This window comes from Penicillium cataractarum (genome assembly GCF_028827025.1).
Source record: "Penicillium cataractarum strain IBT 29864 chromosome Unknown utg000002l, whole genome shotgun sequence".
NCBI classification, from domain to species: Eukaryota; Fungi; Ascomycota; class Eurotiomycetes; order Eurotiales; family Aspergillaceae; genus Penicillium; species Penicillium cataractarum.
In genome coordinates this window covers 737,977-762,815 of record NW_026622738.1, presented here as the reverse complement: position 1 = coordinate 762,815, position 24,839 = coordinate 737,977, and the positions used below count along the sequence as shown (strand labels likewise).

The window sequence follows — 24,839 nt, the reverse complement described above, 5'->3', positions numbered from 1 at the left end:
GAGCCCGAAACCACTTTTTCCCTGCAGAGAGTCATGATTCATTTGCGATGGAGCTGTGACAGAGCACGGGAGTGGTCGTTGGAAGGTTGATGTGCTTAACTCCGTTTGGTCCGACGGGCGGTAGTGAGTGGGGAGAGCCCAAAAAGGAATAGCGAGAATCACTCGACGGCTGGCTTACTCGTGGCTTACGCCTTCAGGCCAATCAGATAGGGCTAACTATACTTGGCCACTTAAGACGCTGAATTCACAAGTCTTTACCTCCTCTAGTATAAAATCGCTCAAACCCCCAAGGATAACAGTGGAATTTCACACTATAGCACTATTCAACTCCTTTTCTATACAGCAGTCATTCTCGGACAGCAAAAATGACCACCAATCCGAAGAAGATCATTGCGGTAGTAGGTGCAACTGGCACCCAGGGCTCGTCTGTTGCCCGTACATTCTTGAGTCTTCCCGGCTGGTCCGTTCGGTGCCTGACTCGAGATCCAAACTCCGACAAAGCCACCGAACTATCCAAGTTAGGTGCCGAGGTCGTTAAAGCAGATATGGAAGACAAAGAATCTCTGCAACAAGCATTCAACGGCGTTCATGCAATCTTTCTCAACACGGACTTCTGGCATCCGTATCGCAAAGCACTCGCCGCAGGAGTTGATCTTCTTACCAGTGCCAAGAAAGGCTATGACGTGGAGGTTTCCCATGGAAAGAACGCCGCCGATGTGGCTGCGACTATCCCAACCCTGGAGCGACTCATTTACTCTGCGCTCGGTCCCATGAAAGCTGCTTCCGGTGGAAAGTATTCGCTGTCATACCATTGGGAGACCAAGGCATACATTGCCGAGTATATTCAAGCCCAGCCCAACTTGGTCAAGAAGGCTTCTTTCATTTACATCGGTGCTTATATCACCAATGCTTTCCTCTACCCCAAATTCCAGCCCGAGAGCGGGGAGTTTGTTTCAATCATTCCAGCAAAGAAAGAGACGATGATGCCGATCATCAACACTGCCGAGTCGACGGGACCTTTTGTCCGTGCTTTGGTGGAGGATGAAGAGTCGGGGACAAAGCTTCTCGCGTATGACGACTATCTCAGCCTCCAGCAGATCACAGATATTTGGTCCACGGCTCTGGGAAAGCACGTCAGTTTGATCTCGATGAGCATGGAAGAGATGAATCAGAAGATGGGTATCCCCTTGGAGGTTCTCCATGGTCCTGCCTTTATTAGCGAATATGGCTATTGCGCGGGACTTGAGAATGTCATCGAGCCTGGTCAGCTCAAGAAGCGTGTACAACACCAATCATTCGAGGACTGGCTCAAAGAGCAAGATATTGCGGAATTGCTTGATCTGAAGAAGGAAAACCGCTGGGATGGCCGTATCCAGTAAGACTGTGGATTTTTGAGGGATATTTGGTGTCCGTCATCTAGGCAAGCATTGGAAGCATCCTAGAATCTAAGTTTGCCTTCAGCTTCGGGTTACCACCTACTATTCCAAATTCAGTAATCTCAATTCTGTCCTTATTATCAAGGTCCAGCATGACTACCCGATGGCTTTGGCAGCAGAATATTGAAAGAATTTCCATGTTTGATTGTTCTGGATACTACTCTTCGTTTACATCATCATATTTATAATAATCATTGCCTAGCGCAGCGAAGGATATGAGCTTACCCCAAGTCAGTCTATAACCGCCCCGGGGGAATTTCCAAATAGAACCTCGTATTTCCCCTGGCATGATTGTTGGGCCATAGGTGGGGCGTGGGCGACGTGGTCAGAGATCTTGCCAGGCATCGACAGGTAAGACTTTTAAGTATTCAAAGAAAATTGTGCATGTCAGTATAATGATGACTAGGAGTACTTCCACATGATCATATTAAAGAGTATGATATAACAGTTGAGTCTATTTTGGAAACATCTTGCACCTTTGCAAGATATTTTCTCACTTGCAAGCAGTTGTCAGTGGGTCAAGCCCTCCAACAAACCTCTCCGGGCTGGCCCATTGAAGCTTACGCTATTGACTTCCCGCACCTCTCGGAACTTGGCCGTTCACGAGCCTCCTCTCTATATGCTTCCTCGTTACGAAACAACGAGACATGATTATTTCCCCAACACGATATTTCGGCTATAGCCCGGTTAGTCCTGGGGCATCCCCGCATAGGAACCCCCAGGTTAATATTCGGTGGACAAACCGAATCATGTAATATCAAGATAATCAGACGTCTTCTTAATCGTTCTAAGTGGCGTAAAACAGACTCAAAGGCTCCACCACTCGGCGTTTCGGGTTCGGAAGTGGGAAGTGGAGCTCCACCGAAGAAGGCTATCGTCGGGCTCGGCGGGTCCAATCCAGGATTAGGGCATGCCTTTTCTCGACCAGATGTAGTCATCGTCCGATTTTCGAGCACTTTCTGAGTTTTCTTTACATAACAGTTCCCGACTGCCCCAGATCGACTTTAAGCTTCTTCTTTTTTCCCCTCGTAACCCCTCAGAATCTCACATTCCCCTCCAATTCCTGCTCGCTTTATTTCGCCTAACTGTCTCTGATCGACGAGGGCGAGTAACGCCTTGGGAACGTCTTTTTTTCCTTTCTGGGCTTCTGAGTGGGTTAGAATATACGTGAGGGAATCTCGTTGGCCGAAGAATCTCCCGGATTCGCCCGTATTTAAGCGTCAGCTTTTCTTCCTCTGTGGGATTTCCTAGTTTCTGAGCATATTTGGAGCGTGCCCTATCATCGTTTCTTCTCTCATCTACTCTGCTCAACGCAGCACCTTGTCATCATGAACCACGACGAGATATCCGCTAATGGCAACGCCAACGCGGGCGCTGACGAGGAGCGCAAGGTCCAACCAATCCCACCATTGGACGAGAGAGATATTAAGCTGGGATACATGAGCGAGGCCGATCGACATGTCTACGAACATGGTATTCAAAAGTTCAGCCGTCTCGGCTGGAAGCGTCTTACCGTCGTGCTTATTGTGGAGGCTATCGCATTGGGCAGTTTGTCAATTCCTTCTACGTTCGCTACTCTCGGTATGGTTGCGGGTGTGATTTGTACCGTTGGACTTGGTCTAGTTGCCATTTACACCAGTCATATCATTGGCCAAGTCAAGCTTGCTTTCCCCGAGATCACTAGTTATGCGGATACTGGTCGGTTGATGGGAGCGCGTCTTGGATGCCCTCGTTTTGGTTATGAATTGATGAGTGGGATGCTTGCTCTTCAACTACTATTCCTTACTGGCTCTCACTGCCTAACTGGAACTATTGCTTTCTTGAATATAACCAAAAGCGACGTCTGCTCAGTGGTATTTGGAGTAGTCTCTGCGATTATTCTCCTATTACTCGCAGTCCCTCCTAGCTTCACCGAGATGGCTATCCTGGGCTATGTCGATTTTGCCTCGATTATCCTCGCTATTGGTATTACCGTCATCGCTACGGGCATTGATGCACACAACTCCCCCGGCGGTCTTACCGGTGTTAACTGGTCCGCATGGCCTAAGGAGGGTATCACGTTCTCCGAGGCATTCGTGGCATTGACGAATATCATTTTCGCGTATAGCTTCGCCCTCTGCCAATTCTCCTTTATGGATGAAATGCACACTCCTCGCGACTACGTCAAGTCTATCTGGGCTCTCGGTATCACGGAGATTATTATCTATACCCTTGCCGGAGCCTTGATCTACGCTTTCGTCGGACAGGATGTGGGTAGTCCCGCTCTTCTGTCGGCTGGTAGTCTGATGAAGCGTGTTGCTTTTGGTGTTGCTCTGCCAGTTATCTTTATCAGTGGTTCTATCAACACTGTCGTGTTTGGACGTCTTGTCCATGGTCGCATCTTTGCTGATTCCCACATCCGCTTTATTAATACGAAGATGGGATGGTTGACGTGGCTTGCTGTTATTACTGCTGGCACGATTATTGCATTCATCATTGCTGAGGTCATTCCTTTCTTTAATGATTTGCTTTCAATTTCTTCGTCGCTGTTCATCTCTGGCTTCACTTTCTATTTCCCTCCTATGATGTGGGCATTGCTTCTCAAGAAAGGCAAGTGGAGTGAGCCTAAGAATATCATGCTCGGTCTTGTCAACTTGGGTGTCTTCCTGATTGGTATGGTTACACTAGTGGCTGGAACATACTCTAGTGTTGATGATATTGTAAGTCCCCGCACACTCTGTTGCATCCTGCACAGTACTAATCCAAACTCGCATAGATCAACAAGTACAAGGCGGGTACTGTGCATGGTGTTTTCACTTGTGGCTCTCCTGAGTAGAGCGATTGACAAATCAAGTCTCTGTCAGGAGTACACCTTTACGTTGATCGGAGTACTCCACTCCATTACGACATGAATCAGTTTTGTTTAGCATGGGTGATTAACAGCGTGTTACGTGAAGATAACCTACGAATAGCGTATTTGAAAAGCTTATAGACATCAATTGTTACTTGAAAAAAATCATATTATATCCAATTCTCAAAAAAGCAGATATTTCATTCCTCATAACTTGGCCATCTCAGAATCCCCAGTCCCATCTCTACGGAACCAATCAGCCCAAATCCCGCAGACCAAAAAAGGAACCATCCGAAGACAGAGACCAATGACCCTTGACAGTGCCAATTATCTCAACCAGCATGGATTATTTTCCTTACAGGTACTGGTTGAACCAAGCAACGGCCTGGACGAAGGCCTGCTCCTTAGCCCACTTCTGGATCTTAACGTTCAGGTCGCCGCGGACGGCGAAGCCGTGGGCGACGCCGCTGAAGAGGTTGATTTGCCAGGGCTGACCGGTCTTGATGAGGGTGTCCTCGGACTCGTGCCGGAGCTGGGTGGTGAAGATAGAGTCGGTCTCTGTGGGAGTTGTATTAGTGATATGCCTTGCAATTGGAATTGAAGGTGCTAGTGTTCGTATGAGGGGAGAAAACGTACCGGCAGCAGCGATGGAGTAGGGGCCCTGGATAGCGCCAAGCTCCTCGTGAGTGACGAAGGAGGGGTGGGCAACGAAGCCAACGTCGACGTTGTCAGTCTTCAGGAAGCGGGTGACGTACTAAAGCGTAGCGTAGCGCGTGTTAGAACCACTTTCCCACGTTCATAATATAGTGGTTTCCGCAAAGATTGTCGAACATACCTTAGCACCGAAGCAGTAACCAACGGCGCCAACCTTCTTCACTCCCAAAGTCTCACGGACGTACTTAATGGAGGCCTCAACGACGGGGTCAACGTTGGCGGGCTGGTGCTTGGGCAACCAGGAGGGGAGATCAGCCTTGCCGGACTCCATGTCGGCGACGCTGATCTGGTCACCCTGAAACAGATCCGGGATGACGGTCAGGTAGCCGCTCTTGGCGAACTCATCGGCGAGGAGCTGGGCGTTGGGGAAGATGCCGAAGATGTCGGTAAGGAAAACGATGGCCTTCTCGGGGGTCTTGTTGTCCTTGGGGTAGGTGATGTAGGTGTTGACTATGAGGGGGAAAAGGGAGAGGTTGTTAGCTCGGTGTATTTCAGATGTTAGGGAGAGCTCGTTCTTACCACCGTCAATGTTCTTCACCTCGCCGAAGGGAGTACCCTCGTGCTTGAAGCCAGTAGCGCAGCAGGCGGCAGGGGGGTTGGAAGCCATTGTGAAGGTAGTGGATTATGAAGGGGTTTGGGATATCTCAAAAAAGTGAAGAATGCAAAGAAAAAGTCGCAGATGCCAGAAAGTGAAGGACAACTCGGGGATTTATTAGAACAGCAATTAAATCTCAACCGGTGCCCCTCCAACGAGCACGACACGGCCCCATTATGCTTCTCCGTTCTTCCATCACCGGTTCAATTGCATCCAATCACAGTGTGCGATGGCACAAGCTCTTGCGGAATTGAGGAGTTTTCAACCCCTCGATTTGGGTGCCGATCTCCACTTTTTGCCCCTCGGCATGAGTTGTGTGACTGTATACCGGCGATACAGAACTACACATAGTACATGTGTTAGTTAGACGATTTTGAGATTTTCCGATAGAAGAGTACAGATAGAATCACAATATCTACTAGTATATCCAGATGATATTATCATATCACAGGTAATCATTTTATGCAAAACCCAACTGACTCGGTACTCGGCACGCGGCCCCGGCTTTAAGAACTCGTTAGCTCCGAAGTCGGCTAAAGGCTAAATTCTAATTGCCATAAGCATAATTCGCCTTTGCCAATGATAAACAATCCCCATGACCACAAACCTGCAAGCCATGCCATACACCACGAACCATCAATATTGTAGTCTAAATTCATCATTTAAAGTTCGAAATGCTGCCATTGTATATCTGCATCGTACATTCAATATCTCTGCAACTATGTCTGTACTGGATATCTGCGGATGAACTATCAACCCGCCAGTCATTGGCCCATGTATCAGTATCACTGCCTCATTAAGTCCATAAGCATTCATTCCGATCATTAAGTTTCGGAAATATTCCGATTCTCACACCAGGGACAGACGTTCCGATCACATCACGTCTACACATTCATAATAATGAAAAACATTCGCATCCACATTTAGTTCATCCCCGCTTCATATCCATATCCACATCAAAATCAAAATCCATCACCTAGGTATAAGGGGGTATCAAAGGAAAATAAAATCATAATAACAGCAATTACGCCGTGCATGGAGGGATGTTCACGGGAAGCGATACCCCAGCTGAGGACGATGCTCGCGCTTCACAGCCCACGCCTTCAAGGCGATGAAGAGAATCTCCAACGCCATGACGAATGCAGTGAATCCCATGCCCACCGTAAAGGTGAACATCGCATCCACGTCATAGTATTCCATCGCCTCGATCACGTTGCGCGTGCTCAGCATGAAGATCAGTCCACCCGCCATCAGACAGAATGCCGCAACAATCTCGGTTGGTGGGCGGGCAGGCAGATACGAGGTGGGTGGGCGCAGGAACAGTAGGATGTAAGTCATACCGCGAGCCAGCGCGAAGCCCACCAGCATGTTGCCCCACTGCTTGTGCACCATGGTCGAGGTCATGCTGGTCTGGTGGTGCGAACCCATCATCATACCCAGCAAGAGGATGATCAGAGCCGGCATCGGGTTAAGAGGCACACCCTGCGAACGGGGAACCTGCCAGTTCTCGTCGCGGGTGTTGTGGGCGGGGGATCGAAGAATGGTATTGTTGAGAGCTTCTCGGATACGCGAGGATTCGAAGAGCATACCGGCCTGATGGAGATATTAGCATGATTCGCAAGAGTAATTGGTATTTCGATCCTTACCAAGCCACCGCCAAAGAACATAACTGAGATAGAGGCGTGCTCCAGATCAGTCGCAGACCAGGCCCCGCCTGCACTGGAAAGGTGCTCAAGGAACACATTGGTGACACCATACAACCAGATCACAAAGGACTCGACAAACTCGCCAGAGGGGACCTTGGACTTCCAGCCAACGACGGACGCGGGGGCTTCTTGTTCCACGCCCATCCCAAGTCTGCCCAGCAGCCCACATAGCGACCCAGGGTCAAAACACCATACCAGAAGAAGATGCCACCCTTGATGAAGTGAGCCAGACCGTTGAAGATTTCGCGATTCCGCATAATACCGCCATAGGTCACAGCACCGGTGGCGATGGCAATGAACCCGAATGGCAGAATAATGCGATCAATGACGTTGTACACCCCATTGAAGATGCGCAGTACACGGCTCGAGACCATTCCCGGAACGCGATTCGACAGGAAACGGTCCACAAAGGTGCTGTGCAACCACCCACGCGGTGCAGCCGGCTGTGCTGGAAGGTCTTCCTCCGGCTTCTCAAAGCCGTCGCATTCAGAAGGCGACTCGAAAGAGGGCGATCCGGGGCTGTGGCTAGGTGAGTTGGGCTCAGTACCTTGGCCGCTATCTCTGGACCAGCGGTACTCGTGCATGGGACCCGTCGGGAACGTGTGTTCATGCTCCTCTGTTGCGACGGGTAAGAACGAAGCATGCTCATAGGATGTATGGTTCGACTTGGACTCGCCGCGGCCCGCATAAGCAAAGATCAGAGCTAGGACCACCTGAGCGCTGATCACCCACGTCGCGATCCAACCAATCTTGTGGTGCGCGTTGTTCTCGTACAGATCGGGAGTCTGACTGTTGTAGACGATACCGAGCAACAAACCGAACGCATTGACCAGCAGGAAGAGGAACTGCGACGGGAGCGCAAGTCGCGAGCGTCCAATGCTAAGCATAACAGCTGTCGCAAGCCCGTTAATTGCTGCGCTAACACGGTACGTTGGAATAAAACTATCGGATCAACTTACCAGCTGGCAGAACAATGCACCAACCAAGCATCATCAGCGCAATGTGCGCCATAATGGCGCCCGAGTGCTTCCCATACGCAAAGTAGCTCATGGGACCCTCGCTATTCGGATGCGCCGTTGGCGCCGGTGTCGCGACAGCACCGGAATTCATATCCATGCTCATGCCCATGTCCATATCCGAATGCTCGTCGTCTCCATGTGGAACGGCCGTCGCAAGGCACGCGAGAAAGACTGCCGCAAAGGCAGCGCGGGTAACTAACAGCCGCATCGGGCTCAAGGGAGAATGATCGCGGAGCTCTCGGGTTTTGGAACTATGTACTACTTCGAGAGAAAGAAAAGACGAGCGCCTTCGTTACGTCCAGAGAAGAAAGAGAAGAGAAAAAGATCCGTCAGCTCGAGCTCGAGGCTTTGTCAAATCGTGACGTAACGTCGCTGCCGAACCCGGGGAAAGTATTGCAAGCTCCAGTCTGTACCCTGATTTTCCTTGCTGAGTCAAACGGAGCTGTCAACCGAGGATATGGGTTCTACGCGATGAACTCTGAGATGTACCCTCGGTTGGGCCAGCTTTGGGAGAGGTGTGGTGGTGTGGTCGGTTGTGGTTGACGTGAAGGAGGAAAGTGGTAGGGCTGAAGGGGGAAGTATAAGGCGGATCGGCTTCAGAAGGTGGAAGGAGGTATAAAAAGAGCTGTTGCGCCGGGGGTGGACAGGGAATTAATAATGAGAAATGAAGAGGAAGGAAGGTCGGATATGACTGGGTTTAAGGAATTATTCAGAATTGAATAATAATTAATATTATTTTTCTTTTTTGCTCGCCGGCGCTGATTTCCAATGGCTTCGGAATCGACGGGGATAAAAGCTGCGGTCGCCGGGTGCGTGGCAGTAAAAGGAAGCTCCGGCATTAACCCTAGGCACTAGACTGGGCTAGACACTAGTAAGTACTCCTCCTCCGCCCTTTTCTTTCCACTCGTTTTCTCTTTTCTGCTCTTCCTTGGCCTTCCGGGACCCGTTCCTGTTCAACGAACTCCGATTTTGCCGTTCCTATATACTCCAAGATCTAGTCCACTGTCTACGTCTAGACTACCATCAGGAGGCAGTGTATAGTGTACACTATCTACATTATAAGTACCTATTCTTGAGCAACTCTTCTCTTTGTCCTCCCCTCCTTCTTTATCTCCATGCATCCTCGCTTGACTGTGACCACAGGAAGCACCGGCATGGATCTGCAGTCATATGCATTGCATTAAGGACTTTGTCGACTGGACAGGAGAAGTCTTGGCAAGACCAGTTTGCTCTTTAAGAGAAACCAATAAGAAAATGGTGTAGCGAAAAAAAGAATTATTGTCGGCTCGGATGGTCCGGGATCTAGACTATTCAGAGTCAGCTCCATCGGCATCGATACCAACGCACTGGGCCTGAGTGACCTCATTTCCACGAGACTGGCCGTCGGAAGTAAGAAAAAAATAATCAAGATGGAAAATGGGCGAATAATCAAACGACAAGAAGGGTGTGCCTCCGAGTGAATTTCCGTATTTCCTTTGAGCTGTTATAGACTTTTTTGGCTGGTCCTTGCTAATTAGGACTTATGCATTTGCTGCATAAGCGCCGAGTTTCCTATGACGTAGTCGATCGCTTCCTCGTTGGGCATTTGCTTTCACCGCCAGGGTCATCTTGAAAGTTGAAAGTCTCTTGGGCTGAACCAAGGCAACAATCAGACCTAATTATGGGAATATTTCTCGTGAATCATAGAACTTGATCATATCACACGTCTTACTTGCTTCAAGTTCCAGGTCGAGAGTCACAGCCTTGTCTAACTCCGGTTATCACCAACACATATCCGAAGACCCTACTCTGTGGCTCCGTTGAAGATCAGACGATCGCTATGGAATCTAAATCGTACCTACACCCAATCATCTGCCCCTAATCTCGTACCTATCGTAAGTCAACTATCATCGTCCATAGTCACGGTCTTTGTTAGATGTCAGAACACCTAAATTCGATCCCGGATATCGACCAACTATGTACTACTAGGTCTACCTACAGTAATAGTAGTTGATGCCCAGCCCCCACTTCGGTCAGCAGCCATCGGACCCCCGGCATAGCCAACACCCTTTGGCCATCCCTGTCTCGGTCTCGCACGCCCTTCCCTCCGAGCCGCACTTTTGAGTTGTCCGCCTGAAAGTGGGGGGTGTTTAGCGTACCGCCAATCCCCGATGGGCCCCGGTCGGGCCATATCCAGCCCTTGAATATCGCCAGTGGACAAGATGGCGCATTTGGTGGCTGGGAAGACCATGCACGGTGTCACGATTCAACCAGCCATGAGCTAGCTATACGGTGGGGGAGGATCAAAGCATGCCAGCATAGGGCTTGGTTTTCGCACGAGCATACTGCATAAGGCCACCAGCCCTGTGCCCAGGGCTTAGGGTCCATGTCCACATGCATGTTCGTAAGGCCCAGGCTTGCCATGAAGTATGAATCATCGAGCGTGCAGGATGATGTTATCTCCGAGCGAAACAGCCTCGTATCCGAGATCTTCGTTGGCTCCCGTATTGCCGGAATGTGTAAAAGGAGCTAATTGCCCATAATTATGGCCATGTAACAAGCAACTAGTGACGATCAATGAGCTTGCGCGCTGACAAATGATATTGAGCACGATCGGTAAGTGCAGTCCCAGCTAATCATCCCAACTGTCAGCCCACTGTGGACAAAGCTCAGGCTGTAGATTGTATAACGATCTGTCTCTCGGCCCTTGTTAGTCAAATAGCCCCAAGACAGCCGCCGTGCAACTATCTCGAAACAGCCTCTTGGTCTAGAGCGCCAAAGGGTCATCCGAGCGCCGCTTAATAATGTCTGTTCGGCCATCCAACTTGGGCATGTACAAGTGCATATTTTTGATAAACTTCCAAGGACCTATAGCTCAAGAACATGGCATGCTAAAGGATTATTGACGACCAGTATAGAGAACTGCGGAAGTGAGGATTCTTAGACATTACTAGCAGCAAAGAGGCCTCTTTTCCAATTATATGGTCGCATCGCATTGCAGCACGCTGTTATACCGATCAACAGGAGATCAGCCCCAGTACCTAACGTGTTAAATTGGTCCATCTCTGACCTTCTAATGATTATTGTATCGACTGTAAAATGATATACCTTCGATATACTATCCTTATCTGCGTGTTATGGCCCCACAGTTCGTATTAAGTGTGTGCGGCTCTTAACGTGTTCTGCTTAGCGCTTGGAATACAGTATTTTCCCCGCTGAGATTCCACGGACCCTTGAAGTTATCTAGACTTACAACCCCACATAACAAGCTTATATTTTAAGAGTAGTTTCCATAAGATCCAAGTGTCGCATGTGGCATCTATGGGTTGGTGGTAAGGTTCCACGTGTCGGTCGAATGCACGTCGAATTAGTCGCCTTCTACGAATCCATCGATCGTATTTCGATCTACACACCCCTGAGATATGCATAAGTATCCCCCGAGTACCTAGAGCACTCTTGTCGCTATTGGTCGGTCTGGAAGATTGGAAGGGAGGGTGGGGAAAGGAGGCTGATAGTTTTCTACCTCAGAGGTCCACGAAGCAATTGTGATTTGAGAATCTGCAAGCAAGGATCCTGAATGTGAGTAGCGTAGATATATGAAACTATTTAGATTTACAATTAGAAGTTTATCTTCAAGAGTCAGATCTTTTGATTTGTGTTCCACTGGTACGGCTAAGTGCCCAGTAGATCGCGGGTATTGGTGGAGGGGATGCAGCTCTATTCAAGTGAGAATGGACTGAATATAAATTCCAAAGATTGCCTGTGAGAAGCATTAAACCAAATTGAATCCAATTTTTTTATCATGTTCTTCTTCATCACTAAATTTAATTATAGTCAGCTGAATCTGCATTGTTTGATGTCAATACGAAAACACAATGCATGTTATGGCATTGAAGAATCCTTTTCGGCTCGGAATTTATCGATGAGCTGAATTGTTGGCACTCCGCGATCAAGTACCCTCTAGCCATTGTGTTCAACGATTTATGTGGGATATCCATACGATGAGAAAAAAATGGGTTCAAGTGCTTCGGTGGTTTTATATGATCGGGAAGAGACTGAACATGCTTGTCTACTGAAGAATGTGGATATTCTTCTTCTCTTTATTTTTTGAAAATTTGATTTGTGAAAAAACGAGACCATGGAATAGCTTTGCTTGGGGAATAAGCTTTTCTATGCCACACCTCATGTTTAAGCATGTTATATCTAGGTCGTTTCTAGTTTGTGCCAAGCCATAGTGAAGCATACCTGACGCACAGGTGGGCGTATAGTCAGTTACTAAGCCCGTGTCAGGTGAATAGTTAATTAAAAGAAAGACATTAGCAAAGATGACCTCTAGCCAAGGACTAAAGCGAACGGGTCCGATTCGGACCCGTTCTTACTAGCCAGCATGACAATCTTCGCCGCGCCACGATTGGTCGTGATGGAATCGGTATCCGCGGCCTTCCGGACAACGCTGGGGATCAAACGCACACGCACCTTTCACCACGCACATCCCCGAGTCCAAAAGTCCAACCCGATCTTATTTCGTGGTCATTTCCTCTTTTGTGGATTTTTTTCTGGTGATTTCATCGGAGCTGTCATATGACACATCCTTGCCATATTAGTTAGTTAGTTATTCTCCTACGCTTAATAATTATTTGTTCATTTTCGTACTAAGTTATGAGTAGTTCGATTTTGACTGGTCGCTTGGATGACTTTTGCGCCCTTGCTCCATTTCCCCCTTTAATACCTTTATAGCTGCATTTACTAGTCACCTTGAAGGCGGCACTCATTTTACTTCCGTGTACCCCGGAATCGGTACTTCGGGTGCTACAAGATCATATGGTGTGACATAGGCATATGCAGCTGTCCGCTCTTGAGTCTGGGGGAAAGACGAGCGTACATACTCTGTTTAGAGTAACTATTGCCTTCTGTAGTCCAATCGTCAGCTCTGGGAGCTATATCAATACTTCCAGGTTTCCAGCCTTCCCATTTAACCTTTTAGTCTATCCATCTAGGTCCTTCTCTTCTCAACGATACTTGTTTCTTCACAAGGGGGGATCTCTTCCCACAACCCCTCCATCCCGATCAGCAGATCGACATGCATCGAGCGGGCTCGAGCGATATTACTATCCTAAGTAGAAACGTCCTGCAGAGCATCGGATATTCGGCACTAACACCATCCGCAAGCCGTGTTCCCATCTAAGCGTTCCTCAGGCACGGGCATCCAATTAGACCCACTTGAACCCTGGTCTCTTCCCGTGCGATCAGCAAGGACATGTTTAGCCCGGATGAGATGTGAATGTGAATAACTTGCATAAATTGAATTATTCGGGTGTCACTGGCAAAGCTCATATGTAGTACATTGTACGACTTGGGCTCTACTGTGCTTGGCATTATTTCTACCCCAGCTTTTGATTTTGTGGTACCTAATGTAGACGCGATTAACTCCTCATTATTCTAGGCTACTTCTGACGTCGCTGTCGTCGGGAATTAGTGTCACGAGTATACACTAGACGAGACTGACTCAAGCAGGGATCCAGCCACTTATGTTAACGGCCAATATGGGGAAAGAAAGGTACTACTATAGATTTTGATGTTACTTTTTGATAATGCAAAAACCGCGTTTATTCTTTACTTTAGACAGCATTTACCATATTTGAACTCATTCCTTCTCGACTCCCGTGCTTGACAATAGCCTAGACCCGTATTCCTAGCCCATTCAGCCTAAGTACCATATTATAAATATCAACCCGTTGCGGAATGCACCTTGTTTGAATCTTGTCGTACGTTGAGTCCTGGCGCTCGTTTCATGTGTGTTCGACCTAATGCTTGGGCGATGGGAGTCTTCTAGGGACATCTTTTCTTGAGCTAGATTGGGTCACCTCACCAACAGTCTCCAAGAAGAAATTCCTAGACACCCCGCTATCGGTAAATTCTCCTCTAGAAGCGCAGTCGAACCCCCATTTCTACCAAGTGAACCCGGCAATGTCATCCCTTGCCTTGACGCGCAGAACGGTGAAGAAATGGCGTGTGGTTTAAGTACGGCCCAGCGGACGGGAAGCCCTGTCCTCCACGCCCGATAGCCGTATGTGCTAGATTAATGCTTGAAGAGAATTGGAAACACTGTCTTTTAGTGTCTGACTTGGCTGATTTGTATGCAGATATACATGAGAGTTAATTTCTACTTCATGATGGCGCTTTCTAACTACAACCACAGCATCACTCATCAACCGATCAACTCAGTCGACGAATAATTATCAGAATTTTGCCTTTATGGGCTCCGTGCGCCAGTATTTATTGATCCCACCCTTTTCACCAACAACAGGATCTAGCTTGGGAGTTGGAACATTCCATACAGACTCATACCGACCGACATCATCTCCTCCCTCATCCCAGGTCCATGAGAATCCCTTCGGATATGCCCCCAGCATGGTAAACTCTGTCATTGGCAGCTGTCCGACTAACTTTCGCGGCTCTGGGGAATCAATATAATGAGCCTCCCCTCCGGTCAAAGGCTGAGCATCAAACTGGGTTGCCTTGGGGTTGTAATTCTTGTGCGTGACTCCAGCCGGTATGACAAAAACGTCACCGACGTCCACTTCCATATCGAGGCCGCCTTCCTCGTTCGCACCGCCGTAGGTATGCTTGTCCGGATCGTCGTCTAGATCTGCGACTCCCCAACGGATTGCTCCCGGACCGGACAAAATGGCCATCACCTCATGAGTTGTCCCATGGTAGTGTGATCTTTGGTGGGTACCATATCTGGTAACCCATCGCGGCTCCCATCCATTGCTCATAAAAGTATCATATATGAGAAGAGGGTCAACTTTCCCATCCCGAAGGAAGAAGCCTTTATAATATAATAGTGGTTTTGGAGAGTTAGGAATCAGCTTTGTTGGCTTGATGTGGTAGACAATTGGTTCTGCAGTCGCCATGGTATCTGACGTGGAGGCTCACGGGATAGGTAGAGCTATGAAGGGTGTAGGGAAGAGAAGCAGATGCAGGTTGCCAATGGAATGAACTCGGGAATCTGCAATAGCTTTCACGAAAGAGAGATCAGAGGACTTGATGTGAGAACTTCGTCTTTATACGTAAAATCCATAGGGAGGTGCATCTGCGGGTGGAATCTCCGAGATCTGCTGAGATTCTCTTGTACTGTGACGATATGTCCCACGTGAATCATCATGTCCATGACATGGTCTGATAAATGCCGTTTCCAAGAAGGTCAATTTTGCTCCCGATAGGCCTGGGGCGTCATCATTCCTCTCGGTAAGAGTTACCGACCTGCTCAAAGAAATGAGGGGTCAAAGGGAGGGGTATGGCACCGCAAACAAAGTACTGCCTCAGGATAAGGACTGGCGAAATCTTTGACTAATTAGAAACCTCGACCTTTTTGTCGCTAGCTGATGAAAACTATTGAGAAGGTGTTTCCTAGGTTTCGTAGACAGAAAAAGCCACAAAGTGCTTCGTATCCCAAATAAGTAAAAGATCCCACTCCATGGGTCGAGATAAGCTACCGGGCTGCCCGTTCGGATCGGTAATGGTAACCGATCGTATCTGATTGAACCTGTGATCATTTCAAGGGTCAGATGCTTGGTTTCAGGGCTTTCTATTGCCTATTTTAACTAGGCAATACGTTCGGGTCTCTTGGAAAGATTCACATTATGGCAACTCTGGCATTCTGCTTACTGGTCCTAATTGTAACCCCTAGGTCCCACGGAGCGATTGCTTGTGCAAATCTCACTTTGAGCCTTCCTATATAGCTGCAATTGTAGCCTTAAATTCAGCAACAACTCTCCATTCCAAAGTTTCCATCTCTGTGTATATAAGGAGGTCTTATCTTCCACTTCACTGCACAGCATACCACAAGATGGCCACCCCTTTGATGAATATTGTTTCCCTTGAAGGGGCCTCTGAAAATGGCTTCTACTCCAATGGCAGCGAGCCCAACGGTCCTTACCTCGATAGCGTCAAGTCCAACGACGCTGTGACGAAAGATAAGCCACCAGTTCTGATAGCAAATAGTACTGTGAATTCAACCCCAAGAGATCATCTTGGTACGATCTTACAAATAAAGGCTGAGTCAAAGCCATGGATTTCCGAGCGGTGTGTGGACCAAGGAAGGCCTCTCAAGGTCATTTATATAGGCTCCGGGATATCCGGGATTACTGGGGCCATCGAATTCTTGAAGCGGGTTCCCGAGCTTGAATTGGTCCTTTACGAGAAGAATCCCGAAATTGGCGGGACCTGGTTTGAGAATAGGTGAATATCGCGTCCTGATTACACTGCATTTAAATGCCAACTGACGGGAGATTCCGACAGATATCCAGGTTGTGCATGTGGTAAGTTTGCCAGCATTACGGAGGCACTGGAATTATCTCACAGTCTCAACCCTTTCAGATGTTCCCGCCCATGCATACCAACTCTCCTTTGAGTCTTCACCTCAGTGGAGCTCATTCTTTGCATCTGCTCCCGAGATCCTCGAATACTGGAAAGAGGTAACCAAGAAGTATGATATTAGGAAGCTGATTCGGTTCGAACAAAAGTGCACGGGTGCCCGTTGGAGCGAGACAGTTGGCAAGTGGTTTGTCCAGCTTCAGGATCTGAAGACCGGTGATACATATGAAGATTCCTCAGACGTACTCATGACTGGGGAAGGAGTTCTCAACGAATGGAAATGGCCGGACATCGAAGGAATCGACACCTTCCGGGGCGAAATTCTTCATAGTGCCAACTGGGACCCTCAAATCTCTCTAAAGGTCCGCTTTCTTTCCTTCTTCTCACTCTATGGCACCTCTCTCAAATGATAATAGGCTAACTAGAGTTTCTATAAAGGATAAATCGGTGGCCGTGATTGGGTCTGGTAGCAGCGGTATCCAAATTGTGCCCGCAATCTTGCCCGACGTCATTTCGATGGACCACTATGTACGCGGAAGTAATTGGCTCGGCGGCGCATTTGGACGGGATGAGTTTCGAAAGCGAATTGAAGCGGAAGGTGGAAATTTTGCATATACCGAGGCAGAAAAGATGATGTGGGCGAATGACCGCGACGCCTATGTGGAATACCGCCGAGCAATCGAGTATGATATCATGAACAAGTTCGGCGTCCTCATCAGTGGCTCTAAAGAGCAAACAGAAGTCCGCAAACAAACTGAAGCTTCCATGTTACAGAGGCTCAAAGGCAGCTCCAAGATCATGGATTATCTGCGACCTGAATTCTCGCCCTACTGCAAGCGCCTGTCCCCTGGGCCTGGCTATTTAGAGGCTCTTACATCCTCCAAAGTCCGCACAATCACCACCAGGATCTCGCATATTGACCAACATGGAATCACCACCACTGATGGCGTGAATCATCCTGTCGACGTTATAATTTGCGCTACCGGTTTCCAAACTGCCCCAGGAAGTCGCCGCTTTCCGATCTATGGTAAAGGTGGGATCAACCTGAGAGAGCGGTTTCAAGATCGGGCTGAGACATATTTGGGTATCTGCACTGATGGATTTCCCAACTTCTTTCAGTCTCTGGGCCCGAACTCTATGCCAGGGGTGGGAAGTCTCTTGTTAGTGATTGAGAAGACCCATCATTATGTGGGTCAAATTCTCGCGAGAATGGCTTACGATAACATTGGGCGAGTTGAGCCTAAGCGCAAGGTAGTTACTGCGTTCACTGATTTTTGTGATGAATTCTTCAAGAAGACTGTCTTCGCCGAGGACTGTACATCCTGGTACAAGGCTGTCAAGCTCGGTGCTACTCGTGAAGAACAAAAGCGAGGGCGCATCACTGCTCTTTGGCCAGGGAGCAGTCTTCAGTGTGTTAGAGCACTAAGTTCAGTTAGATGGGAAGACTTTGAGTTGCAGGTTTACGATGGCAACGAATTCGGCTGGTTTGGCAATGGTTGGACTGTGGCGGAGAAAAGGCCTAATACTGACACGGAATCGTTAACCTGGTATCTGAACGATACAAAGATTTTTAGGTTCTAGTGATTTGAATGACATACAGCTTCAATATCTTGCACTGGACGGTCCGAGACACTTTAATGAATGTTGGAGGGCATACGCCCAGATGGCAGACATCCCGAGATAAGTCAAAAGTTGATACTTAACTAGAATACGCGCCTTAGTAGAAGTGTAGACCATTGAGGTGGACGATAAGCGCCAATTGCTCAAACCCTATTTTCTAAGGCAGAAAGTCCGGCAGAATTCACATGGCCTACAGAAGAGAGAAGACAAGAGAAAAGACAAAGATAAAGATAAGGAAGGGGGATAGTTAAATCGGTACTACAGTCGTAGCGTCACCCTAGCCTAAAGAAGAAGGCATCAGGGCAAAGGCGGCTATGGAAGCGGTCGATAAACTGACCAACTATGGGTTTTGAGCAACTGGCGTTTATCGTCCGCCCCAGACCATCAGATTGGAGTATCTATATACATAAAGGTCTTATCCGTGTTCTCTACTATGGTTTAAATCTATCGACGGATTTTTACTTACTATGCAGGATGAACTTCGAGGGGGGAAACTCGATCTTATCAGGGTGATAGATCTATTTAACTGTTACTAGTCCTTTAAACTAGCGTCAGTAACATTCAAAAAAATGTTTTCAAGGACCTTGAGCACTACCAAATGCGAACTCATAACTATACAGTCCACTGCTTCCTATTTTCATATAGTCTTCTTCATGACAAGAAAGGATTTGGATATACAATGCCAATATATTTGGAATTCTGTTATTGAAAGGAACGCAAAATTTTCAGGCTTGATAGTCTGCATGCAGGAAGTAAATACGATACAAAATGTTAGGACCTAGGCCTCGTCCCCCTAGGCCTAACGTTGCGCGCTACTTATATCGGTCCCGGGAATGCTAGAACATAGCGTTCTAGCATATTTAGTCTTTTAGCTTGTTTGGTTAGTGCGCCCGGGCACGTACCGTAACACAAAAAGGATCAACAAGCCCTTCATCTCGTTTCATTAACATGACTGCAGGAAAACTATACATCCTTCTCGTTGCGGTTTGGAATCCATTTCCAAAACCGGACCAGGTCTAGCATTTCGCCCCAGAAGGTTGTCACGGGCTCGTCAACGGTAGACTCATAGGCACTCAAGAGGTCGCTCTGCCAGACAAGGTCAACATCGCGTGGCTTGAGCCAGGTTGTCTTCTTGTAAAACTTCCAGAAGAGGAACAAAACTATGTCTATAATGAGCATGGAATAGTAAGTAAAGAAGTTGGCCGTGTTCCAGGGGGAGAAACTAGTGTAGCCATAGACGAGAACTATCATAGTTTCCAGGATCAGCGCGATATATCCGCTGTAAGGCTGGAACCATCCTTTGTAAGGAAGGTAATCACGCGAGATGCCTTGAGCTTTGTGAGCGCGATAGAAGCTGGTGTATGTCACACAGATCACAACAAAGTCGATGATTCCACCACCGGTGATGATATTGATCAACCACTGTAAGGCCTGGGATGACCCATTCGAGAGAGACAGAAGGGATAGGAAAGGGAAGAGCATTGTCACGCCGAATGCAAAGACTGGCACACCACTCTTTGTGCATTTTGCCAGCATCTTGGGCGCTCTTCCTTGAAGAGCGAGGCCATAAAGAGTTCGTGTGCCGCAGAAAACCAGATTGTTGCCAGCGGAAAAAATGCTCGTACATAATAGAGCACTCACGATATGCGGCAAAATACTGATTTTCATATTTTGCATGGCGATCACATAGGGCGAAGCGGAAGCAGTCCCGGAGCCACCCAAATCGCCATTGATAATTCCAACCAAGGTTGGGTCATTATACGCGACGACAATGCCAGCACACAGAGCAGATCCGACGAAGAAAATGAAGAATCGCCAGTATACTGATTTGTATGCGTTTTTGATGTATATCCGGGGGTGTTTAGCTTCTGCTGCGGTCATCGAGACAAGCTCAGGCCCCACGATCGTAAATGCCGCGGTCCAGATGCATTTAAGGAAGCCTTCGAAGCGGCCGAGGCTTCCAGTGGAGCGTGTTTCAGCAAAAGCTCCGGGGTTGTTCCAGAATCGAAAACCATAGCTATCATGTTGAGGATTACCACCGACCATCGTGACGAAGGTAAATCCAAAGAGGAGGAATAGGAGTAGAATCTTTCCTCCGGAAAGCCAAAATTCCACCTCGCCATAGAATCGAACAGCGAAGATGTTCAGGAGTCTACTCGTTGTGTCAGCAAGACGTTTTTTGTTCCCCTCAAAGGAAACCCAGCCTCTGAATTCAGCGTTCAGATATCCGATGACCAGATACGTGCTCACCCATAGAGAAAAATACACACTAAACACACTGCCACGGCTGGGATTTTATCAGTCCAGAAAGAGAGCACCACATTCAGAGCAGTGATTTCAAACGGAATGAGAAAGCCTTCGTAGAAGAAGAAATTCCATCCTGCCATGAAGCCCCATGCATCATCTACCCAGTGGCCAGCCAGGCGGACAAATCCACCACTGATGGGCATATGCACGACCATCTCAGCTGCGCAATTGTTGACCAACCCCATGATACCCGCATAAAACAGAAAGGCAAGAAACAAGCTGCCAGGACCACCAGCTGCGAGAGCCGTACCAATGCTCACGAAATTTGCAGTACCAATGGCGCCGCCGATAGCGATGATTTGGAGCTGTCGATTACCGAGTCGACGATGAAGACTGTATTCATGGGAAGAAGTTATGACAGAGCCCACTTCATGGTCTTGCGATGCGACAATGTCGAGGTGTGGGCCATCATCTTCCTTCGAGTACCCGGGGCCTTTGTCGTGTATGGTCGCCATATTCTCAACCCTGATAGAGGAGGTAAGGTTAGAGGTGGAAATGTTTGTTTTTTACTCCACGGTGATAGGCGAAATATATACCAACCTCCTAGGAACTATATTCGCAAGCCTAGGTCCAGTGATGAATTTCCGGAACAAGTTTAAATTTGAAATGTTAACGATAGTGAGAATCAGAAATTGACCAACTCGTTAGTCTTCATCCCCTCGATTAACTTGCGTTGTTATCCCCGGAAAATGGAGAATCCTTGGTCAGTTGGTGGACACTAGGCCAAGGGGGGAATGATCTCGGCTCCACTCACCGAGCCATCGACCCCTCAGAGACGACACGGAGAGCAAAATCCCTTCTTGTTGTTATCTTCGGTCATGAATCAAAGATCTAATATTAAAATCATTGCAGGTCTAAATTCGACTACCGGTAAGAAGGAGGGCTCGGTCAGGCTTGCCGAGTCACGAGCACTGTCAGTGTCTGGGATCATTTTGACGGGCCCGTTCTCTTCTCCGCATTCCAGCATCCTGGAATGACTTGCCCTTGAGGATAATGTTGATTTTTATTCGTGCATTTCAATGAATAATCCTGTAATGAGGCCTTTAATACGGCCAGTGTTTATTTGTCCAATCTAGCAATCGACACGTCTTGGTGACGCCCATATATCAGTTGTAGACTCTCCGTTTGAGGAGAACAGGAAACACTCTCCGATCTTTTGAGATGCGGTCCATCAGAGCGGTACTGACGCCCTACAATGCTTATCACCAGGATCGTGGCTTCAAAGTGCTGGAGTTATCAGTTCTATTGCTTATTGTTTTGATTATCGATAGAGCAATCGTCCAGCAGGGTTCATTACGATACCAATGTGACTAGGCCTGCAATGCTTTATGTCTCCCCAAGCTCCGATAGATTCTCCTTGGACAACTCCATGTCCAAATACTTGACAATCAAGAGGGCAAGAGACTATAGATGGCCTAACCTCATAACTACATATCATATTCGTTTAGACGGCCAAAGAAGCGAAGCCTCACCCCTCACGAAGCGGGGTATTACCCACGTGATGCCAGCCTCCCAATCGAAACCACGGCGATTCAGCACGAAACATCAAACGAACAAGGAAACGTCATATTAACATCGGCATTGATCAGGCTAAAGTAAACCGAGGACGAACGTTGTTGTGGATGCTGGATTGCCCGTGCCTGTTAGTTTCGAATGTCGAACAATAGAGCCATGGACCTCGATGAAGACCGCACCAGGAAGCGAAGTTTGAACGCGTATGGAAGCCTAAAAATGGCCTATCATATAATCACTGCTCACAATATATGTACTATAGCTGTGTTAGGTGTCGACGGCACAAAATTAAATGCGGCGGCAAGCATCCCTGCGATCCCTGCATACGACGCAGACTCACATGCGACTACGAAGCCGATGAGCCTAAGATCTTCGTCTCTAAAAAGTACGCTTTCGAGCCTGCACCACTTTGATGGGGCAAGCGACAAAAAGGGGAGCATTCAGTTTCTAACCAATCGTATGATAGGTATCTCTCTGATCTCCAAGACAAGGTCGCTCTACTAGAATCCCAGCTTGCTTCTCCATCAGTGACGTCGAGTATGGCCTCCCCTGCAGCCCTGCCAGTCTCCGAAAATTTGCAAAGCCAATCCACAACATGTGAGCTTCAAGAACAGACTCCTTTTTCTCGACAACATCAAGAGAGCTTTCAGATAACAGATCCACTTTTGTCATCTGAATATTTAACGCATGTCACAGACCAAGAAGGAACACCACGTCAGTGCTCACATCATTGACTACTTACAAGGGCCCCTAAAGCTTATCGAACGTGAATTTTAGACCATTTAGGGCACTCATCAAACTACTCATTCACCCAGCGAGTCTTACGTCTGCTACATTCTCGTTTCTCCCATGATCCCTATCCCCCAAGTAACTGGCACCCTTGTGGTTCATATGACTTGGGATGGAATGGACTGAGAACACCCGTGGAAGATGAAGTTGGGAGTCTTCCATCGATAGACCACGCGATTTTCTTACTCAACGCAGTCAAATTCCATGCAGGGCAGATTTACCACATGTTTGATGAGGATACTTTTATGCCTCAGCTCCATCAATTCTACGCTAATCCTGCCGAGAACGTACATGTCATGAAAATATGGTACATTCACTTTCTTGTTCTTCTTGCCTTTGGAAAGGCTTTTGTCGTGTGTGAGACCCAAGGGGTAAACCCTCCCGGGTCTGACCTATTCGTGCGTGCAGCGAAATTGCTTCCCGAGGCAACTTACCTTTTCGGTGATTTTATTGCGGCGACTGAAATTCTCTCTTGCATGGCTCTCTACTATCAAGCTTTGGATGGCAGAGTTGCTGCATATGAAAAGGTAAAGAGCCCTTATTTTTGCTGCAATTAGACCCCAGCCGTTGACTATCTAGATCGGACAAGCCGCCCGAATGGGTCTAACGGCAGGCATGCACACTTCTATGCAACCGAATCGTCTGAACGAAGCTTTCATTCAGCGGTGCCGCAGACTTTGGTGGACAGTAGTCATTTTGGATCGTCAAATATCAGCAACATTAGGACTGCCTATACAAATTCGAGATGAAGACATCACAGCGCCTTTGCCGTCGTTTCCCGATTCTGAGAAGCGTGCAGCGGCAACGGAAATACAAATTGGACTGTCGCGAGCGCTGGTCCAAGTAGTGAAAGGTTGGTTGCCTTACCATTTCTCCTTACAGTCAAGTTGACCACTTTTAGCCGTTTATTCGGGAGATGTCAAAAACAGCGCCAGCTTTATTTCTAGAACTCAGGATGCTCTCCGCTATGTTGCAAGTGTGGCTGATGGGCTATCCACACATTTCATGCTGCCAGCTCCCTACTCTGGTGATGGCATATCCCCGAATACTGGCCATTTAAACATCCTTTATCACCAAGTACGTTGATGCTCCTTCTTGTCACTGTGTTCTTCAGCTAAGATCTGCTAGTGTATCGTTGTAGCTACCAGACCTTTCCTCTACATCTTTCTAGAAAAGCAGATGAGCTCTTCCGAGGATGAATTATCTGCGATTTTTCAGAAAGATCCGATTCGTCAGATACTTATAGCCGGAATCGACTCTGCCAAAACGATCAGTTCCATCTTGTTCTCGCTAAAAAGCCAGCATTTGATAGGTATTTTTGCTTCAATTTAACCATTTAGCATATTATATTAAGGAGCGTTGCAGAAAAATTCCTGCCTTTCGAGTTAGAGAGCGCCTTCTCGGCCGGCACGGTGCTCGCAATTGGATCGACACGTTTTCCTGTCCTGTTTCAAGAAAACGACGCTTCACTCCAAACAATCATCGATATCTTGCAGATTATGACAACCAAAGGCAATCGGACCGCCATGGAGCGATTATCTGAACTTCAAGCTGTCACAAATATGCTTGAAGAAACTAAGGATCTCTTGCGAGAATCTCAGCAATTCGCGCTGGCTCCTGAGAAATTCAACAATCCGGGTGCTCCAGTTGCCCCCTTATCACAGGATAATTGTGAAGACATAAGTCAGGCTACATCTTGGGCAGAGGGGAGTACAACTGGAGTCATGTACTCACAGCCGCACCAATTGACTGCAATAGCAGAGTCGTTAAATGCTTGGGACTCAATAAATTGGTATTCCACGATGTTTGATGATACTTTTGTACCTAACTTCACGCGATGAACTATGTGCCTTCTGGCTCCCCAGATTTTCATATCTAGAGGCTTTTTGACTGTATCCGAGCTCTCTCGTGTTATTATGTACAGGGGTTAGAAGGTATCAAAGTCGGCTCTTT

At 47.8% G+C, this 24,839-nt stretch overlaps 7 protein-coding genes across 7 annotated transcripts; 3 read left to right on the top strand and 4 right to left on the bottom strand.

Moving 5' to 3' along the window:
* Positions 1 to 365: 365 nt before the first annotated feature.
* Positions 366 to 1,379, top strand: N7496_002335 (NmrA/HSCARG family protein; the record flags this gene model as incomplete). Its single annotated transcript, XM_056695266.1, has 1 exon — positions 366 to 1,379. The coding sequence occupies one exon, from the start codon at positions 366 to 368 to the stop codon at positions 1,377 to 1,379; it is 1,014 nt and encodes a 337-aa protein (XP_056557478.1).
* Positions 1,380 to 2,764: 1,385 nt separating this feature from the next.
* Positions 2,765 to 4,251, top strand: N7496_002334 (uncharacterized protein; the record flags this gene model as incomplete). Its single annotated transcript, XM_056695265.1, has 2 exons — positions 2,765 to 4,135; positions 4,192 to 4,251. 2 exons carry the CDS (start codon positions 2,765 to 2,767, stop codon positions 4,249 to 4,251), a joined length of 1,431 nt encoding a protein of 476 aa, XP_056557477.1.
* Positions 4,252 to 4,621: 370 nt separating this feature from the next.
* On the bottom strand, positions 4,622 to 5,587 carry N7496_002333 (dienelactone hydrolase family protein; the record flags this gene model as incomplete). The annotated part of the gene is made up of 4 exons (XM_056695264.1): positions 4,622 to 4,824; positions 4,903 to 5,020; positions 5,102 to 5,430; positions 5,500 to 5,587. The coding sequence occupies 4 exons, from the start codon at positions 5,585 to 5,587 to the stop codon at positions 4,622 to 4,624; spliced, it is 738 nt and encodes a 245-aa protein (XP_056557476.1).
* Positions 5,588 to 6,622: 1,035 nt separating this feature from the next.
* On the bottom strand, positions 6,623 to 8,508 carry N7496_002332 (Ytp1 family protein; the record flags this gene model as incomplete). Its single annotated transcript, XM_056695263.1, has 4 exons — positions 6,623 to 7,168; positions 7,222 to 7,409; positions 7,457 to 8,194; positions 8,241 to 8,508. The coding sequence occupies 4 exons, from the start codon at positions 8,506 to 8,508 to the stop codon at positions 6,623 to 6,625; spliced, it is 1,740 nt and encodes a 579-aa protein (XP_056557475.1).
* A 6,010-nt stretch (positions 8,509 to 14,518) lies between these two features.
* On the bottom strand, positions 14,519 to 15,196 carry N7496_002331 (cupin domain-containing protein; the record flags this gene model as incomplete). The annotated part of the gene is made up of 1 exon (XM_056695262.1): positions 14,519 to 15,196. The coding sequence occupies one exon, from the start codon at positions 15,194 to 15,196 to the stop codon at positions 14,519 to 14,521; it is 678 nt and encodes a 225-aa protein (XP_056557474.1).
* A 935-nt stretch (positions 15,197 to 16,131) lies between these two features.
* On the top strand, positions 16,132 to 18,239 carry N7496_002330 (flavin-containing monooxygenase; the record flags this gene model as incomplete). Its single annotated transcript, XM_056695261.1, has 4 exons — positions 16,132 to 16,523; positions 16,584 to 16,603; positions 16,662 to 17,020; positions 17,097 to 18,239. 4 exons carry the CDS (start codon positions 16,132 to 16,134, stop codon positions 18,237 to 18,239), a joined length of 1,914 nt encoding a protein of 637 aa, XP_056557473.1.
* Positions 18,240 to 19,241: 1,002 nt separating this feature from the next.
* On the bottom strand, positions 19,242 to 21,040 carry N7496_002329 (uncharacterized protein; the record flags this gene model as incomplete). Its single annotated transcript, XM_056695260.1, has 2 exons — positions 19,242 to 20,430; positions 20,529 to 21,040. 2 exons carry the CDS (start codon positions 21,038 to 21,040, stop codon positions 19,242 to 19,244), a joined length of 1,701 nt encoding a protein of 566 aa, XP_056557472.1.
* Positions 21,041 to 24,839: the final 3,799 nt, after the last annotated feature.